Raw genomic sequence first — 21,594 nt, 5'->3', positions numbered from 1 at the left:
AGATTATAGACATCTCCTGGGTTAAATATCATGCTCTGGTGTTTTTAACTCTCAGCTGGTATAATGAGACAGGATTAACCAGTAAGTTTCCTCCAGGGAAATATCATGGTAATATGATAGAATTTGTGTGGGAGATACATCAAACGATATTGCAGACGACATGCATTGAAAGCAATATTTCATTTGCCATATACTTGCTGGTTTGCCCTCATTGTTTGTAAAATAAAGACCTGTCAGAAAAGTAGAGTTGACCTTAATGAATGGTATAGCAGTCACACAGAATGTTTGGTCTATCCAGCTCCTGATAGATAGATAGATAGATAGATAGATAGATACTTTATTCATCCCCATGGGGAAATTCAACTTTTTTTTTCCAATGTCCCATACACTTGTTGTAGCAAAACTAATTACATACAATACTTAACTCAGTAAAAAAATATGATATGCATCTAAATCACTATCTCAAAAAGCATTAATAATAGCTTTTAAAAAGTTCTTAAGTCCTGGCGGTTGAATTGTAAAGCCTAATGGCATTGGGGAGTATTGACCTCTTCATCCTGTCTGAGGAGCATTGCATCGATAGTAACCTGTCGCTGAAACTGCTTCTCTGTCTTTGGATGGTGCTATGTAGAGGATGTTCAGAGTTTTCCATAACTGACTGTAGCCTACTCAGCGCCCTTCGCTCAGCTACCGATGTTAAACTCTCCAGTACTTTGCCCACGACAGAGCCCGCCTTCCTTACCAGCTTATTAAGACGTGAGGCGTCCCTCTTCTTAATGCTTCCTCCGCAACACGCCATATGTTCTTATCAAATATGTATGTTCTTATCAAATGCAATGGGGGTGGGGGGGGATATGTGTGAATCAGTGGAACAGTGCATGAGGTAGGGTTCTCCATAATACTGAATAGCACAACAGGATCATGTGGTCTTGTAAATGATAACTGCTTCTATTTCTTAAATTCTAATATCTGTATGTCTGATGGAATTTCACAAATGTGATGGGAGAGAGGGAATTTGGGTCTATGTTGTCTTTACCTCCATGACCCTTCTTGTGATCATCTTTTGAATGGCGTGCTTTCCCGAGCTTCATTCCAGAGAAGACTCCTTTCCCAGCTGTTCTGTAAAATAACCAGTTGCAATGTATATCAGGACAGATAGAAATGTCTGTTATTCATATGTATAGTTGGACAAAATCAGTTAAAATTAACATTGCTCTTATCATACTTGGGGTTAACTTGAAAACAAACTGATGCCTTTAATAAAAACTTCAAGGTAATGCAATATCTTGTAGATGAACAATGAAAGAAAACACTGAAGTAATATAATATCTTGAAGCCAGACAATAGTTTGTGAACATAGCATTTGTATTGCTAAATCTGAAGGCAACTTGCCACAAGAAGCCAAATAATAAACAATGAGCTTAAAGTGTATTTTACTCGTGAAGGTATAATTTTGTGTTTGGAAATGCCTTCCTGCTTGAGGTGGAAACTGTGAGTGCATTTGAATGAATTCAATTCTCTTAATTAATTTAATTCTCTAAATTAATATATTTAATTTTCTTCAAACTTGAAACCTAGTATTATTTTTCTGCTTTCCATGTTTTCCATTGGAAGTCTGTTTGAATTAGGAGCACATAAAAGTTCTCCCTTAGGATGCTGGTGATGGCATATGTATGACAAAAAGTGGACTATAGAGCTGAAAAGGCGATTGTGTTCATCTGAATCTTAAAAAGCAGCCTTTTCAAGATATGTCTTTCCCTTTTTCCCCCTCAGATCTTTTTTTTTAGGTATACATCATTTTAACTGTGTTAATGGCCAAAAAGAAACTGTTACGCACCTGGAAATATTAAGAACCAATGGTAAACAACAGATTTGAATTTAGCAGGTCAAGCTGTAACTTTTGTCTCAAACTGAAGTGAAAGGCTTTACCTTAAAAGTTAGATAAAGCTGCTTCTAATATCTTCATATACCTTCCCACTTCTACACTACCACTCTTTGTTTATTGGACATTTCCATATATATTTTAAAGTATAAATAACTATAAGTTAATCTCATTCCTTAATCCTGTGCTCTTTCAAAGCCATACCATTATTAGTTGAAAAAATATTTTGCTCCAATAGTCAGACTGTGCTATTTCAATACATTGTTTGATTCATATTGTTACACCACCTCCCTCTGATCTCCATGTTGTCCTCCAGTGTCTAATGACCCTTGATTGTAGGATTTGTCTGTGTTCAAGACTGATCTGAGTCATTTTATATTGAAACATGTGGTAGAACATAAAATTCACTATCTTTACGGTTTTCCTTTCCTCATATAGGAGTTACATTCTCAAAAGACCACCACCCACTAGATCAATACCTAACTGAACATCAACAAGAGCCATTTGAATACTTGTTAATAACTGGATTTTGAATCTCCAGTTTAATTGGATCTAAGAGGCATACGTAATTCTGGTTGGGTAATAGTAATGCTCACCTGTCTGTTTTAATTACATGAAGCTCAAGTGCCAATTGAAACATACGTTTAGCCTGCGGCCAGCAGATGGACAGATGACCATAGCCAGAGGCTTGGAAGAAGGGCCTCTTTCAAATCTGCAGTGAAGGGTGGTCTGGCCAAGGCTATTTGAGTCCAACCTAGATTTTGCTTCTTCAGCTGCCACAAAGATTAACCATTGAAAACAATAACTTTGTTTTGGCTAGACAAATGATCTTGCCTCCACTGAGCCTGCTAAGTAGTTAATCTGGCTTTCTCCTATGGGGCCAGTAAGGAACACTCATCTTCTGACAGCAAGTTGAAATATCAGGTTTTGACTGACAACTATTAATGAGACAAAGGCTTCATTGCTTCACAAGACCTTGGAGTTAAAGTGCTAGTGGTGTCAAAGAGAAAGCAAATGCTCCTTCTGTTTTAAACTTTCATTTACCCAATTCCTTTCATTCCTTCATTCAATCATTATAGGCCATGTCGTATGATGTGGGTGATCATGGTCTTGACCATTATTGTTCATGGCAAGTTTTTCTACAGACGTGGTTTCCCATTGCCATTGCCTTCTTCTGGGCAGCGTCTTTACCAGATGGGTGACCACTGACAATATCAATACACTTCAGAGATTGTCTGCCTGGTCTCAGTGGTCACATAACTAGGATCTGTGATATGCACCAACTACTCCCATATCTTCATATGAACCTGATCGGTGGGGAGGGGTGTGTGTAGGGGGGTGTTAACCAGGCACTGCACCTTGCTCAGGGGTGACTTGGAGGCTAGTGGAAGGAATGAGTGCCTTACACATCCTTTAGTTGAGACATACCTCCACCCTGCCACCCTTCTTTAGACAATAGAAAATTAACAACAATCCGTTGCTGATTCTTTGAAGTCAGCAGTTAATGATTAGATCATGGCTGAGACCATTCCAACAGTTTCAGACAACAGCAAAGGATTTTCATATCTTTGTGCGCAAGAGCAATTTGTTCTCATAATTCAGTAGTTTATGGCCAATGCATGTTAAAATATCTTTTGTTAATACTATTTAATAATCAAATATAAATAACACCAAAGAAGACATGCAAAATAAATATAATCATTCAGAATCCCACATATACTCTGATCTCAAAGTAAATAATTTGTCTTTTTTATTTTAACTGGTTTATGTCACACAATATAGAACAAAATTAAATTTTAAAAAATCCAAAGTACCACAGCTTGGAAATTAAAAATAGCCTCAAAAGTTACAGTTAGGAAATAATGTTTGATTAGATACTCAGAGTAAGAAACAGACCTCTAGGACAGTTAGTACTATCACATTTTAAAGCTGTTTCTATTCAATCAGATAATAGAATATCATATTGTTGTAAACAAGATTTTAAATTACTGTCCTAAATTAATTATGCTGAGCAAAATAAAGCTTTGCGTGAACATTTTTGCAAATTTGTTAAAGCTCAATTAACTTTTTCCAAAGATAACTTTGCTGCTTTTTAGTTACTAGCTTTATTGCTGCCATGCAACTAATGCTTTCATTATTATATTTAATGGGCATATTTCATGCTTATGTCAAATTTCAACATTTTGAATCAGAAATGTAATTAGAAACCATTGTAGTATCTGAATATATTAAATAAAGTGTACATTATATAAATAAATTACCTAAATTAAACATGATTCACTCAATTTCTTAAGAACAGCATATCTCTCAGTATCAGATCAAATTAGAAGAGCTTTGAAACACATTACTCATCATTGATTTTACTTGAAATTTTCATTAAAAGCTACTCATCTCAAATGCACACTGTAGTTTATTGCTGAATTAAAAATACAATGCATATGTTGTATTTTATGGATCAAGTTGATTTTCTCAATAAAATGCCTTTTTCATCAATGACAATACATGAATGCTACGTACCGTTTAGAACACTTGCTTCCACACTGAATTTCTGGCACTCGTCAAAATTTCCCACGTTGGGAAGTATAAAATAAAAAATTCCTCAGAATATGTTGCTCCTCTTACTCATTTTTAAGGCCATCTTGAGGGTAATATTGATGGCGTTCAAAAAGGGGAAGCAACATTGGAAAATGGGACCAAAAATACACTTTAAATGGGACAGAGATAAGAGACCAGAACTGTGAGAGGGCACTTGTTGAATGTTGCATGAGATGTGGAGAATATGAGACTCTGAAGAGAATGCTTAGATCAGTCATTCACACCGGTACCATCCTCCATTTCAAGGGCAGAAGTGACAAACACAATTACTGAAACTACAATTATCTGTGAAAATACACTTAAGCATAACTCAAAACACTTTTCTCATCAGTATATGATGTAATCCTAACAATCCCATTGTAACTTATTACCAAAGTTCAAACATATTGCATATTTTCTTTATAAAATCAAACATCACAATATTAGTCAACTATTTCCTCATCTTTTATCCATTACCCAGTTATTTTTCTCTCTCTAATAGAAGTTACTGGTTTCAGACTTTTTAAGGTACTCTTACCTGAAGTGCAACTGTAAATGATGTAACGTTTTTATTGCTATTTATTTATTATTAATTCCATTCTAGCTGCTTTCTTAATTAATTGCTGATTGTAAATAATTAAAGTCAGTCTGATAGAATTTTCCCCATGTTCAGAGGCACATTTCAATCCTGTTATGTTCCACAAGACAGATGTTAACTATTACTTTGTTCTGAATTCACACAATGGACTACTCTAATAAAACTGAATAACTGAATAACTGAATTCATATAAACTCTTTAATGGTTCCCTGCAGAGTGCTTTTTTAAAAAGTACCAGCTCCTATCTGTGTAGGACAATGCTGGACACATCAGAGGCTCCACAGCCGTTAGAAGACTGACAAGTGGAAACAATGGATATGGTCAAGTGACAGCACTATTGGGTTCTCAGGACACTACTGTATGTTGTATGGTAATAACAGTTCTACATGTAGGTTGAAGGTTGAAACCCACACTTCCCTTGCAAACCACTACTATGTTATCAAACTAAACTATGCTCCCATTTGGTAACACAGTAAAAATTGAAATCTGCTCCCTTAAGTCCACATAGAGCACATAAATACTACAATGCATATGGAACTACTCCTATATGGAACTGACAAAAGTCAGTTCACCAAGTTCTTTGAACTTCATTTACAAATAAAATCAGCTAATTAAAGGATGGTGTGCATCTCCACTGATGTTCATCTCACAAGATTAACTGTTACATAATCTTTTTTTTAGATCTTGTGCATTCCTTTTGGATCCATGGTACAAAGTAGTTCCTTGCTTCAAATCACAAACAAGACAAAACCTGCAGATGCTACAAATCTAAGCAACACAAAATGCTTCATCATGAAGGGTCTCGGTGAGAAAAGTCAACTGTTTACTCGTTTCCATAGATACTGCCTGGCACGATTATAACATTTGTGTGAGGACTGAAGAAAGAAAAGGTTGTTACCTAGTTCTGAATTTAACAGTAATTAAAAGTCAGAACAATTTTCTTAATATGAGGGTTTATTCTGAATTTATCACTGCAGATTGTGTTGGTTTTTTAGTCTACTTCTCTCGATAAAATTAAATTGTGAGTGCAGCAATGAACCCTGTTGCTGTTGCATGAATACTCTGTGGAACTCAAAGCTGTTACATATATGTCATGAAGAAGGGTCTCAATCCAAAACATTGACTGTTTATTCATTTCCGTACATGCTGCCTGACCTGTTGAGTTCTTGAAGCATTTTGTGTGTTGCTTGGATTTCCCCATCTGTAGACTTTACCTTAAATGTTAGATAAAGCTGGGTATATAGTCATATACCTTCCCATTTCTAGCACCACCGCTCATTGTTTATTGGACATTTCCATACAGATTTTAAAATAGAAATAACTATAAGTTAATACCATACTTGAATTCTGTGCTTCTTCAAAGCCATACCATTATTAGTTGAAAAGCTTTATTGCTCAAATAAATGGATCAAACTATGTAATTTCAATACATTGTTTGATTCATATTGTTACACCTCGCCTCCCTTGATCTCCCTGTTGTCCTCCAGTGTCTAATGAGCTGGCAGCTTTGATTCTAGGATTTGTCAGTGCTTGAGGTTGATCTGAGTCATTTGATATATGAAGATGTGGTAAACACCATGTTAAATCTTTACACTTTTCCTTTCCTCAAATAGGAATTAAATTCACAAAAGACCACCATCCACTAGATCAAATGATTACCAGCAAGAACCATTTGAATACTTGTCAATAGTTGAATTTTGAGTCTTGGTTTAATTGGGCCAGAGAGGTTTACATGGTTCTGGTGGGCCAATGATGATGCTCACTGGGCTGTTTTAATTATATGAAGCTCAACTGCCAACTGAAGTGAGTGTTTGGTCTGTGGCCAAGAGATGGGCCGAAGACCATAACCACAAGCTCTACTGCTACCTATATTTCTCTTAAAGCTTCTAACTTGATGTATAAAGTTCCTCTCACAGTCCAAAGATGGTAAGTTAATTGCTTATAGTAAATTGCCCTATGGTTAGGCTAGGGTTAAATCAGGGGTTGCTGGGTTGAAAGGGCACAGTATCTCAATAAATAAATAATTTAAAAAAAACATGATTCTCTTGTTCAAAAAAGGGAGAAAAGATGTAAGGCGAGGCAGTTTAAGATGTTAGAGAACGCTAATCTTTATCTGGACTAGTGAATCCTTCGAAGTGAGTCCAGATGAAGAGTCTTGTCTGAAATGTTAAATGTATATTTCTCTTTACAAATGCTGCCTGACCTGATCTGTTTAGACTAGTGACCTGAATGAAGACTAGTGACAACTTACTAGTGGTTCCCAAAACAAGATATACAACTAAATACTTCATTAATAACACTTTTTCTGTATAAAATTATAGTAAGTGATCAGCACAATGAAGAGATGAGTGAAGGCGAGGTTAACTTGAGGGTCGAGGCATGTAGGTGCGATGCAAAGTCAGAGCACGTGGAAAAGTGGTTGGAGTGAGGTCGAGATATGGAGTTGGGGCATGTGAAGCGGAGTAAAGTCAGAGTGGAAGAGTTTTGGAGGCCATCCACCAAGCTGAGAGTGAGGTCTGATCGATCTGCATGCAGGGCCGATTTGGAAAGGTTGGGGACAGGCTGTAACGTGGTGGCGAGGTCCAGGCCTAGAGCTTATTGATGTGTCAGGGCCCAGGTGTCAGAGCAAGGAATGACCTGCTTAAACGGTGAGCAGGATGGATTGAAAAGGCAGGGTCTGGACTGGAGTTGAGGGTTGGGCCGCCTCTGCTCACAGCTCTGCAATGTCTGCACTAAGGCTGAGGCAGTGGGCCTGCTCCGGCTGCTTTGAGCTTGGTGATGTTTTCTCCACTGTGTGATGAAATCAAGCTGAAGTTGTGGGCCTGCTCAGTGTCTTTGCACTCACTTTTGTTCTGAATGCTGTCGCTTGTTTTTATTGTTTGCACAATTTGTGCTTTTTCTCTCTCTCTCTCTCTGTGCATTTGGTGTTTGTTGGTCTTTTGGGTTTCTTGTTTTGTGGCTGCCTGTAAACAGACAAAACTCAAGGTTGTATAGTTTATACATACTTTGATAATAAATGTCATTTATGTCATAATGTCATAAATGTCATTGTTGAGCTCCTCCAGCAATTTAGAAAAGCTGATGTAATCAAACCTAGTCAATGTAGTTTTATTAAAGGTAATTTGTTGGAATTCTTTGAGGGTGTGACATGGAGAACTGAGAGAGCAGAACCTGTAGATGTAGTGCATTCAGATTTCTAAAAGGCATTTGACAAGTTGTCACATAAGAAATTGTTGCATAAATTAAAGGCCCTAGTTCATGGAGAAAGTGTGCTAGCATAAAACAAAAACTCGCTGTTACATAGGAAACAGAGACATAAAACACACAAAATTTACATGTCCTATTGTTCATGACCAGACTGGCTTCATTCCAACATTATGCCCTTTGGATGTGACGACGGCAGTGTGGAAGAATGGAGGGAACACTGAGAATCTGTTTTTTTTTGCTTTATAAAGATATAAGCCAGTACCTGAACGGTGTGACACGTGGATTTTTGTCTTGGCTATCATTGCTTCTGCAATCACAAAATCAATCACATCATTTATGTGTTTTGTGGTGACCACAGCAGGTTTACCCACTGAAAATATTCCGAAGCAGCAATGAAATACAGTAGGAATAAAATAAAAGCAAAATCACCCAGAAAACATCTTTATAAATGCTGATTTAGTGGTAATTTACAACAAACCCACACATTTCTGAACTTGCAGGTCTAACTAATCACAGCATTCCTTGTAGAGCTAAAATACTAGAATATTATATCAACACTCTACATAGTTAAATGGCAAATAGCTTCGTGAAATTCTTTCAAAACATGATTTGATATTTGGGTAATAGATGACCAACAAAAGTAATGAAATATAAGCAATGTGATAATGTGTCACAATACAGTAGCAATGTATTTGTAAATAATCAAGCAAAGAATTTTTGAACAATTGTTCCTTTATACATATGATTTCTCCTCATATTTAGTTCCTAAATATAAATGCAATCAGCATCTTACTACTTTACAAATAGAAAGCAACTCCTTTCCTTTCTGTAATTACACCCAAGCAAGAAACTTATTGGATTCCTTGTGACACGGCTGACATTGATTATGTTAGCTCTTTCCAGTAGCAGAACACAAATACGTTATCTTGACAGCAGCTCAGCATGTTTTCATCTACCCCCGTTCACTTTGGTTTCTGACAGCTTCCACGCACTTCAAGTGCTAGTCTTGGTGCAGTGCCCACACTGAGTCAAAAATATGGACATTTCAAGCCCACAGCTTATTTTAAACACAAGGAACAAATCACAGGTGTGGTGGGTGGACTGTGCTGTCAGTATGATGGACTCATTTGGGTGTAGTGGGTGGGGTGGTGTGGGTGGAGATCCAGTTTGTACTTCAGGTGGTTGAAAAGAACTAAATTAATATTTTTCAAGGAATTTTCCTGGTGTTCTTTTGGTCTTTCACCCATTTGTAGCCTGGAATCATTTTTGTAAACCTATACTCTGTACGGCAGGTGGAGTTAAGTCTCTACAAAAGGAGGTGTAAGGCACTCCGTCCCTCCGCTAACCTGCAGATCACCCTTGGGCAAGGGAAGCACCTGCTTCATCCCACTGATCAGAATCACGTGGAGAAATGGGAGCATGAGCTGCTGGTGCATATCACAAGTCCTGGTTATGCGGCCATTGACGCCAGGCAGACGATCTCTGAAGAGTATTGATAATGACTGGGGTCACCCATCTTGTAAAAACACTGCCCAGAAGGTGGCAATGGCAAGCCACTTCTGTAGAAAAATTTGCCGAGAACAATCATGGTCATGAGACCACGATCACGCATGTCATACAACATGGCGCATAATGATGATGATATTCTCCTGAAATACTGGCATACAGAGCTAGGTACAGTACTCCAGTTGTGGCTGAACCAATGTTCATCATCTCAGAATTATAGAGCAATATAGCATGAACACAGCCCCTTCAGACAATGAGTCTGTTTCCACCCAATTCCCTGCATTCTACCCAGATCCCTCTAGGCCAGTGGTTCCCATCCTTTTTTTGGCCATGCCCCACCTAATCACCTCTAAAATCCTGATGCCCCCTGTGGTGATATATAATTCTTATTATTCAAAAAGTGAACTCCTATTCACCTGGAGGAAGCCTAAAAGACCATTAACTTGGTTTAAACAAGCTTCCAAAGAACATGGCATTCATGAAAGAGAAAAATAAAAGAACCAAAGGACTGTTAAAGTTCTCAGGAAGAAATTGTAAAAAAAAAGAACATTAAGTGATATTAAAATAATAATAATAAATAAATAAAACAATGCCGATTCGTTTCTACAGCATACAAACACAGATACACCGTTTAAAAGAGATGACGCAATGTACACACCTACACACCACCAAGAACCGAAAGCTACTGCAAAAAGCAGCATTGGCGCGACCTCGTACGAGTTTCTTACGCGTTTGGACTTGTTCATTCGTTCCTCCCTACATCAGTCAATTCATTAATTTAATTATGAAAGCCATTTGATGGTTGTAATGATGGTGATACACTATATATACAGTACATACGCAATTACACATGTACATACACACAAGTATTTTTATGTATGCATACTGTATATACACATATGTATTAACTCACACACACACTCATACTCACACAGACTTACTAGAAAAAATTCACTGTTAATAACTCATTCTCGAATTGCCCCCCTTAAAAATCAAATTACCCCCCCCCCGTGGGGCGTACGCCCCACGTTGGGAACCACTGCTCTAGGCCCATCCTTCACGTACCTATTCAAGTGTTTCTTAAGGTATACTATCGTACCTGCCTTAACTATTTCTTCTGGTAGCTCGTCCCATATACTCAACATGCTCTGTGTGAAAATGTTGCACTTCATGTCCCTTTTAAACCTTTCCCCTCTTACCTTAAATCTATGCCTCCTAGTTCTGGACTTCCTTACCCTGGGGAAAAGACAAAATACCACCTATCTTCTCTTTGCCTCTCATAATGTTAAACGTTGCTGAAGTATCACCTCATTCTCCCATTTCCAAGGAATAAAAACCTAGCTTGCCCAGCTTCTCCCTTTATCTCAGACCTTCTAGTTCTAGTAACATCCTTTAAATCTTTCCAGTTTAACCACATCTTACCTGTAACAGGGTGACCAAAACGCTACAGAGTACACCAAGTGTGGCCTTATCAGCAAATTATAGAACTGCAATCGAATGTCCCAACTTATACTCAGTGCCCTGACCGAAGACCAATGTACTGAGCACTATTTTTCATTATCCACTTTATCTGTAGCGTTGCATTCAGTGAACTATTCACTTGGACTCCAAGTCCCCCTGATCCCTAGTGCTCCACCATTCATAATATGAGTCTTTGCTGGTTTGTCTTTCCAAAATGCATTACCTCACTTTGCATTGAAATCCATTTGCCACTCTTCAGCCCACTTTGCAAACTGAACAAGATCCCTTCTATTCTGTAATAAATTTAGTCATGAAGAACAGCACATACTAATTTTGTGTCTTCTGAAAATTACTGATCAAGCCTTATGCATTGACATCCAAATCATTTATATTAATGACAAGAGTCTCAACACCAAACCTTGCAAACACCGTGAACCAATTTTAATCCTAACAAATTCTTCCTGGATTTCATGGGACTTAATCTTTCACACCATGTGGGACCTTGTCAAAGACTTTGCTAAATTCCAAGTAGATTACATCCACTGTCCTACCCTCATTTATCTTTTTGCTCACTGCTGTAAAAGTCTTTAAAAGAGTTCTCAAGCAAGACTTCCCATGCACAAAAGCATGTTAACTCCCTTTAATCAGACTCCATGTATTCAAATGCTAGTAAATTCTGTTTCTCAGAATTCCTTCCAGTGACTTCCCCATTACTGATGTCAGGCTGACTAGCCTGTAATTACCTGACTTGTCCTTGCTAGCCTTTTTAAACAAAGGAATAACATTCACCAACTTACAGTCTTCAGGAACTGCATAATGTTGATGAAACTATTATTGTGGATGCAAGGGCTTCAACAATTTCTCTCTAGCTTCCCACAAAGTCCAAGGATACGCTCCAGTGGATTTATCCTCTTTAATAGTCTGAAAGGCTGCAAATACCTCCTTCCTGGTAATTTGAATGTCTTCTAAAACATCCACTTGTTTTCCCTTGTCTCTTGAGCAATCATGATTTTCTGCTCAGTCAACAGTGAGGAGAAATAGTTGTGATACACCATCAATAACTCTCGGAGACGGGAGGCAAAAGATAGGCTTTTATTAGCTGCAAACGTGACCACAGCATCTTGGAGACTGAGGGAGGAGCAGTGCCTCCAATCGCCTTTATACAGGGGTCTGTGGGAGGAGCCACAGGAGCAGTCAGCAGAGGGGCATGTCCAGACAGGTATACACATAGTTTATCACAAGTTGCTAATATCCATGTCCAGTGACTCAGGACATAGGTGACTCTACTGATCACTAAGGGGTCCTACTCTCTCCCTAGCCAATCTTTTCCTCTTAATATAGCTGTAGACCTTTTAGGATCTTCCCTGACCTTACCTGCCAGATCCATCTCAGTTCCTCTCTTTAACCTTCTGAATTCGCTCAAGAGTATTCTTCATCTTTTTTATATAGTCATCAAGAGATTTGTTTGCTTTCCTTTCCTTGACCAGAGCCTGAATATCTCTCATCAGCTAAGGTTTTCTAAACTTGACAGGCTTACTCTTCACCCCAGCAAGATATTGCTGTTCCTGGACTCTCTTAAAAGCCTCCCACTTGCCATTCATTCTTTTCCTTTCAAACAGACTCACCCAAATAACCTTTGCTATACCCTTCCACCAAATTAGCCCGTTCCAGTTTTGGTCCTATCTTTTTACATCTCTATCTTAAAACTAATAGCATTATGGTCACTACCGCCAAAGTAATCCCCAACTGCCTCTTCAGTTACTTGCCTGCCTTATTCCTAACAAGCCCAGTATTGTAGCTTCCCAAGTAGGGCCCTCTACTTGTTGACTCAGAAAACTACCTTAGGCATATTTCATAAATTCCACTCCATCCAAGCCTTTAGCGCTTTGGATAGCCCAGTCAATACTATGGAAGTTAAAATCTCCCTCTAGTACGGCCCTATTATTCTTATAACTATGAGCAATTTCTCTAACATGCTCCTCAAACACTGAAATAAATGCAGTTGAATGAATATGTATTCCTGCCCCTGCCTTTATCGTGCTCCTGGCTATTCTAATTATGACTTTCTCTCACTGGTTACCGCTTTATCCCATGGGTTGCTCTTGCTCAGTGTCACCCTCTGGCCAATCTAGTTTAAACCCTCCCATGTCCTACTGGCAAATTTCCCCTCTTTGGTTTGCGCAACCTGTCCTTTTTTTGACAATGGTCCAAGAATCAGAACACCTGCCTCCCTGCACCAGCTCCTCAGCCACAAATTTATTTGGCCTATCCTTTTACTTCTGACCTTGATGGCGCATGACAGAATAATCCAGAGATGATTAACTTCCTTCATCTTAACTTCTTACCTAATCTCCTATTCACATTCTAAAGACCCCATTCCTTTTCCTACCTATGTTATTGGTACCAACATGTACAATGGCCTCTGGCTGTTCACCCTCCCCTTGAGAATTCTGTGTATCTGCTCAGAGACATCCTTGACCCTGGCATCTGGGAGGCAACGTACCATCATCAGATTTCTTTCGAGACCAAAGAATCTCCTATATCTCCATACTATCGTTTGCTATCATTATTGCCCTGTCTGACTCATCTTTCCCCTCCGAGCCTCAGAGCCAGTCACAACATCAGAGCTCTGACTACTGCTGCTAATAGCTGAAAAAACATTACCCTCCAGTGTATCCAAGAGTGTATACTTGTTTGTGAGAGGAATCCCTGAAATGAATGCCTACTCCTCTTACAATTCTTTGAACTCATCCAAATATCTGTAGGCTGTACCCTGGGTGTGACCACCTCAGTATTGATGTCATCTATCAGGTTCTCAGCCTTCTGGATGGCTTGAGAACATTTAACTCCAGCTCCATTTCCTTGAGTGATGAACTTGGGTGTTCTTCCTGCAGAAGCAATCATCAGGGAGACCATGAGGTTCCCTAAATTTCTACAACTTGCAGGAGGATGAATATCAAAAACAAAACTGGTATGTTCTTTCCTGTGTCCTTTCACTGAAACCTCTTTTAAGCCAAGGGCTTATCTCCATAATCTTACAACTTCTGCTTCAAAAAGCCATTCTGCTTAACCGTACCTCCTCATATTGCAGAAAGTACCCTCTAGTTAGCCAAGCAACACATGCAAAATGCTGGAGGAACTCAGCAAGCCAGGCAGCATCTATGGAAAAGAGTAAACATTTGAAGTTTCGGGCCAAAACACTTCATCAGAACTGGAGAAAAATTCATTATTTCTTTCTTTTCTTTTTTTCTGTATTTGCAGAGTTTGTTGTTTTTTTGCACTTTGGTTGTTGTCCATCCTGTTGGGTGTGATTTTTCATTGACTCAGTTATGTTTCTTGTATTTACTGTGATTGCCCACAAGAAAATGAATCTCAGGGTTGTATATCATGACATATGCGTACTTTGATAAGAAATTTACTTTGAACCTTTGAACTTTGATTCTTTGGAATCTCCACTGTATATTACTGTCAGCCAGAACAACGACCTATTTCCAGTAACTTTGCCAATTTTTATCTATTGTTGTCAATTTTATTTAATGAGCTTCATTCTTAAATGATCTCAAATTGTAACAATACCAACCACATTTCCCTCAATGATGCTCACTACTTCATTTTCAAAATACTCAATAAAGTTAGTTGTGCGCAATTACCAAATGCAAAAGCAATATGGATATCTATGTTCCAATTACTTGTATCTTTGAATATAAGCATTCTATTCACTCCATCTTTCACTGATTACACAATTAGTTACACAACAATTTTCACTACATAACACTGTCAATAATAGGTTGGAGAAGCCCTTCATTCTGGTTGCATTGATTGTCCCAAAGAGGAGCCTTTCAACAAATATCCCAATCCATGAATTGGGTTACCAAGATTTCATTGCCAAATGAACTGTGCTTCATTCCCAGGATCCGATGCTGTCTCTGAGATTAGTACGATCTACATGGTCTTAATTTATATTATTAATCTATCTGGCTGAATAGGTTAATAATGTAAATATAAGAAATTAATATAAATAATATAGGGAATTTAATTTTAAAATTTGTTTGTGTCTCATATTCATTTACAACAATCTTAACTTAAATTTCCCCTTTCCCTGTAAATACTGCATCAATTCAAACTATTATAATAAATAGTTATTATTATAATCTGACATACGTACGTATTCAAGCAGCATTAGTGATGTGGGAGTCCCCTTTTGTCTATGTTGCCTGCTCAGCAAATTACAAAAAACACATCTGCCCTTCAAATACCTGGGATCTATAGGTTATTTGTTAGCATACCAAAAAAAAATTCAATTTCCATTCTATGGAATGGTGATTGCACATTTATTGGTTTCACTATCTTAACCCTGTGAATTTCTTCAATCGGCATTTCATAATTATAAATTTTTGTAAGGTCACTGGGTATCAAACCAGTCAAAATGTTTAAAATTACAATATCCTTTGCTTCATACCAAATGAACAATTCTCTGTAAAAAAGAAAACATTTGTCTTTTGCTTGACGACAGTGAACAATCCAATGGAAACCTGGCGGGCAGGTTTGATAGAGCTGTTGGGGAGGGTTTAAACTAGTTTGGCAGGGGGGTGGGAATCAGAATGTGAGTGCAAGGATTAAGGTAGAAGGACAAGGGCATGATGCTAAGAATTCTGAGTTGATGAGGAAGGACAGGCAGGGGACAGAACATAATTGTAACCAGTTAAAGGGGTTGAAATGTGTCTATTTCAATGCTAGGAGTATTAGGAACAAGGAGGATGAACTTAGAGCATGGAATAGTACGTGGAGCTATGATGTTGTGGCCGTTACTGAAACTTGGTTGGAGGAAGGACAGGATGGGATGATGTAACTCCCAGGGTTCAGGTGTTTTAAAAGGAATAGGATGGGAGGTAGAAAAGGGGGGGGAGTGGCATTGCTGGTCAGGGATAGTATCATGGCTGTAGAAAGGGAGGATGCTGCAGAAGGAGTGTCCACGGAGTCAGTCTGGGTGGAAGTCAGAAATAGGAAGGGATCAATCACTGTGCTGGAAGTAGTTTATAGGCCCCCAAATAGCCCTTGGGACACCGAGGAGCAGATAAGCAGGCAGATTTTAGAATGGAGCAGGAAATACAGGGTAGTAGTTATGGGTGATTTCAACTTCCCTCATAATGACTGACACCTCCTGAGTGCAAGGGGGATAGATGGGGCTGAATTTGTCAGGTGTGTTCCAGAAGGATTCCTGACACAGTATGTGGACCGGCTGACGAGAGGAGAGGCTATACTGGATCTAGTTCTGGGTAATGAACCTTGCCAGGTGACAGACGTCTTGGTGGGGGAGCATTTTGGTGAGAGTGACCACAACTCCGTTAGCTTCAGCATAGCTATGGAAAGGGATAAAATCAGACAAAATGGTAAAGTGCTTAACTGGGGAAGGGTTAACTTTGAAGGGATGAGACAGGAACTAGCGAGAGTAAATTGGAAACAGATGTTCAAAGGGGAAAGCACAGAAGTAATGTGGGAGAAGTTTAGAGACCACTTGAGCTGGGTTCAGGATAGGTTTGTCCCACAGAGGCAAGGAAAAAATGGTAGGAAAAGGGAACCGTGGCTGACGAAACATGTGAGGCAACTCGTCAAGAGGAAAAAGGAAGCATATGTTAGATATAAGAAGCAGGAAGTAGGAGGGGCTTATGAGAAATATAGAGTAGCCAGGAAGGAGCTAAAGAAAGGGCTTAGGAGAGCTCGAAGGGGACATGAGAAGGCCTTAGCATGTAGGATTAAGGAGAACCCCAAGGCGTTCTATGCGTATGTGAAGAATAGGAGGATGATGAGAACGAAGGTGGGACCGCTAAAGGATAAAGAGGGTAACATGTGCCTGGAGGCGGAGGAGGTTGGGGAGGTCCTAAATGAATACTTTGCTTCAGTATTCACAAGTGAAAAGGATCTTCATCAGGATGATGTTGAAGTAGAGTGGGCCTGTGTGCTGGATAGTGTGAAGATTAAGGAAGAAGTAGTGCTGGATCTTCTTAAAAACATTAAGATTGATAAATCCCCAGGGCCAGATATGATACACCCCAGGTTGTTGTGGGAATTGAGAGAAGAGATCGCAGGAGCATTATCCATGATCTTTGAATCCTTTGGCTGCAGGGGAAGTGCCGGAGGACTGGAGAATGGCAAATGTAGTTCCCTTGTTTAAAAAAGGTAATAGGGAGAAACCTGGGAACTATAGACCGGTGAGTCTTACGTCAGTGGTATGCAAACTGCTGGAAAGGATTCTTAAGGATAGGATCTACGAGCATTTGGAGAAGTACAGTTTACTCATGTATAGTCAACATGGCTTTGTGAAGGGAAGATCGTGCCTCACAAGCTTGATTGAGTTTTTTGAAGAGGTAACAAAAGAAATTGATGAGGGTAGGGCAGTGGATGTGGTCCACATGGACTTTAGCAAAGCATTTGACAAGGTCCCTCATGAGAGACTCATCCAGAAAGTCATGAGGCATGGGATAAGTGGAACCTTGGCTGTTTGGATAAAAAATTGGCTTAAAGGAAGAAAGCAGAGGGTAGTTGTGGAAGGAAAGTATTCTTCCTGGAGGTCGGACACTAGTGGAGTGCTGCAGGGATCTGTCCTGGGACCCCTGCTATTTGTGATTTTTATAAATGACCTGGATGTAGAGGCGGAAGGATGGGTGAGTAAGTTTGCGGATGACACAAAGATTGGAGGAGTTTTGGATGGAGCTGTAGGTTGTCGAAGGTTACAAGAGGATATAGACAGGCTGCAGAGCTGTACAGAAAAATGGCAGACGGAGTTCAATCCGGACAAGTGTGAGGTGATGCATTTTGGAAGGACAAACCAGAAGACTGAGTACAGGATTAATGGTCAGTTACTTAAGAGTGTGGGGACTTGAGAGGGGACTTGATAGAGGTCTACAAGATTATGAGAGGCATAGATAGGGTGTATAGTCAGTACCTGTTTCCCAGGGCACCAATAGCTAACACCAGAGGGTATATGTACAAAATTAAGGGAGGGAAGTTTAGGGGAGACATCAGGGGTATGTTTTTTACACAGAGGGTTGTGAATGCCTGGAATGACTTGCCAGAGATGGTGGTGGAGGCTAAAACATTAGGGGTATTTAACAACCTCTTGGACAGGCACATGGATGAAAGAAAAATGGAAGGTTATGGGGTAGTGTGGGTTTAGTACTGTTTTTTAAGGATTATATGGGTCGGCACAACATGGAGGGCTGAAGGGCCTGTACTGTGCTGTAGTGTTCTATGATTCTATGTATCAGATTTGTGTGTATCAAGGAATCATTTTGAGGCTCAACAAAATGCTGGAGACACTCAACAGGTCAAGCAGCATTTGTGTGGGGATGGGTACTGTCAACATTTAAAGTCAAAATCTTGCATTATGAGGTTCATTTTGAGGCTCATTAGATTGATGGCGAAATGGCCCCATAATTATCTAATGCAAGTTTTATATTTTTTCATATTTAGATGGACTGTTTTACTTTTCCATTGAGTCACAAAAATGCATAAGCTTTTTTTCTCAGCACGCAATATGAAAACTTCCAAATTTTCCAACGTTTGTAGTACAATACAGTTCCCTTAAGACTTAGATTTCTTGGAATTAGCCCTTGTAGTATAATTGGGTTTATCCTCAAATTGGCATAATTAATGGCCACTTCATTCTATTTCTTGAACATATGATGGTCACAAAGTTAAACGACATTTCAGCATCAAAGTTGTTAAAATTTACAATGTTCAAAAGCATATTTTAGCTCAAGCAGTGAGTACAGAAATGGTCACTTTTGGAGTGGGTTTGGTGAGGTTTCGGGTTCTGCTAACTGTTTTAAAAATAAACCAGTTAAATAAATAAATCGAGGCAGAAAAAGTCCTGCTGCAGAAAATAGAAGATGACTCTAAATTATTATAACTGCTTGACTTTAAAGGAGATAGTTATGGTGATATTTCCTATTTTAGAGAAAGCTCTACAGTTACCCAACAATGTTTTCTTCCTTGAGTACAGTAATTATGAAACAAATTTTTGTCTCAGAACATTTGTTCTGAGGTGAAACAAAGAACATCCATAGATTCTGTGGTATTTAGGAACAATTTTATATTCATTGTTGAATATGTTCTTAACATTAGAAAATTTTCTAAAATGGAAATTGAATGCAATATTATACTGAAATTGTATCTTGGTTGTTAAGGAATGTATAATGGGGTCATTTCTTTTAAACACACACACACACACACACACAGAAGACATTGTCAAAACATAAATAATTATTTCCTTGAACAATTGAACTACAATTTTATAAATTTTAGAACTTATACAGTATATTGTTTTTCAAATTCACTGGTATGAGGAAATAGTAATTGATGCATGTTAAAAGAATTGAAGGTTTAATCAAGTTCAAAGTTCAAAGTAAATGTATTATCAAAGTACATATATGTCACTCTATACAACCTTGAGATTCATTTTCTTGCAAGTATACTCAATAAAACTATAATAGTATAATAACCATAATAAAACTAAGGAAAGATTGCACCAACTAGGCATTCAACCAAAGTGCAAAAGACAACCAACTGTGCAAATACAAAAACAAATAAATAATAATAAATAAATAAGCAGTAAATATCAAGAAAATGAGATGAAGAGTCTTTGAAAGTGAGTCCATGGATTGCGGGAATATTTCAGTGATGGGGCGAGTGAAGTTATCCCATTTGGTTCAAGAGTCTGATGGTTGAGTAGTAGTAACTGTTCCTGAAGCTGGTGATCTGCGTCCTGCGGCTACTCTACCTTCTTCCTGGTGGCAGCAGCAAGAGGTGAGCGTGACCTGGATGGTGGGGGTTCCTGATGATCAATGCTGCTTTCCTGCAACAATGCTCTGTGTAGATGTGCTCAGTGGTGGGGATGGCCGTATTCACTACTTTTTGTAGAATTTTCCATTCAAGGACATTGGTGTTTCCATAGCAGGCTGTTATGCAGCCAGTCAGTATACTCACCACCACACACCTACAAAATGCTGGTAGAACGCAGCAGGCCAGGCAGCATCTATAGGGAGAAGCACTGTCAACGTTTCGGGCTGAGACCCTTCGTCCTGATGTCGGCAATGCTTCTTCCCATAGATGCTGCCTGGCCTGCTGCATTCCACCAACATTTTGTGTGTGTTGCTTGAATTTCCAGCATCTGCAGATTTCCTCGTGTTTGCTTTTTAAAACCACACACCTATACAATTTTGTCAAAGTTTTAGATGTCATGCTGAATCTTTGCAAGTTCCTAAGGAAGTAGAGGTGCTTCTGTGCTTTCTTCATAATTGCATTTATGTACAGGACCCAGAACAGATCCTCTGAAATGATAACAGTGAGGAATTTAAAGTTGCTGACCCTCTCCACCTCTGATCCTCCAGTGAGGACTGGCTCTCTGATTTCCTCCTCCTGAAGTCAGCAATCAGCTCCTCGGTCTTGCTGACATCGAGTGAGAGGTTGTTGTTATGGCACCACTCAGCCAGATTTTCAATCTCCGTCGGCTATGCTCATTCATCAATACCTTTGATTTAGCCTAAGACAGTGGTGTCATCAGAAAACTTGAATATGGCACTGGAGCTGTGCTTAGTCACACAGTCATAAGTGCAAAGTGAGTCGAACAGGAGAGTGAGGACACAGCCTTATGGTGCACCTGCGCTCACGGAGACTGTGGAGGAGATTTTGTTGCCAATCTGAACTGACTGGGGTCTGCAAGTGAGGAGATTGAGGAACCAATTGCACAAAGAGGTATTGAGGCCAAGGTCTTTAAGCTTATTAATTAGTTTTAAGGGGATGATGGATTGAATGTTAAAGATATTAAAATTACTATATGGAAATAATTTTTGATTTGAAACATAACTCAAAAAAGTAGAAGACTGATAAAAGTAATATCTGATTATAAATTAAAAATTATATATAATTATAAATTGCCAAAAATTATATATAATTATAAATTACTATAACTTGCACATTGCATATTTAGATGGAGATGTAACGTAAAGATTCTTGCTCATGTATATGAGGGATGTAAGTAATAAAGTCAATTCAATTCAATTCTTTGGGATGAATGTACTTCAATTAAAAATGTGATTTTAAACATATTTTTAAACAAAAATAATAAAGTATTAAATTAAATTTTTTGGCAAAGTATGGTCATAAATTACATGATCTTTTATTTAACATGGCATGAAGTAATAACTCACTCAAGCGGCAAGTAAACTATGGGGTCCTGAGAGTTTTAGTGCCTAGTCTCTAATAAAGATTATACTGTCTTTTGTTATCTGGAGAAATGCTGCACAATCTTCATTACTTGCTGACAAGAATGCTGATATCTGTTTGCTTTGACACCTGCTCTGTCTGT

At 38.7% G+C, this 21,594-nt stretch overlaps 1 protein-coding gene across 10 annotated transcripts in view; it reads right to left on the bottom strand.

Moving 5' to 3' along the window:
- Nucleotides 1-21,594, bottom strand: part of otofa (otoferlin a) — a 360,719-nt gene that overhangs the window by 123,214 nt on the left and 215,911 nt on the right. For all 10 annotated transcript variants that reach the window (XM_073057032.1, XM_073057034.1, XM_073057037.1 and 7 more), the window contains exons 6-7: nt 8,524-8,568; nt 1,037-1,119 (exon numbers count right to left, since the gene is read on the bottom strand). In XM_073057032.1, coding sequence (XP_072913133.1) covers nt 1,037-1,119; nt 8,524-8,568 — 128 coding nt within the window. The remainder of the gene's footprint in view (nt 1-1,036; nt 1,120-8,523; nt 8,569-21,594) is intronic.

Source organism: Hemitrygon akajei, chromosome 9 (assembly GCF_048418815.1).
Source record: "Hemitrygon akajei chromosome 9, sHemAka1.3, whole genome shotgun sequence".
NCBI classification, from domain to species: domain Eukaryota; kingdom Metazoa; phylum Chordata; class Chondrichthyes; order Myliobatiformes; family Dasyatidae; genus Hemitrygon; species Hemitrygon akajei.
Note: the sequence above shows the minus strand (reverse complement) of the source record. Positions and strands in the feature narration are given on the sequence as shown.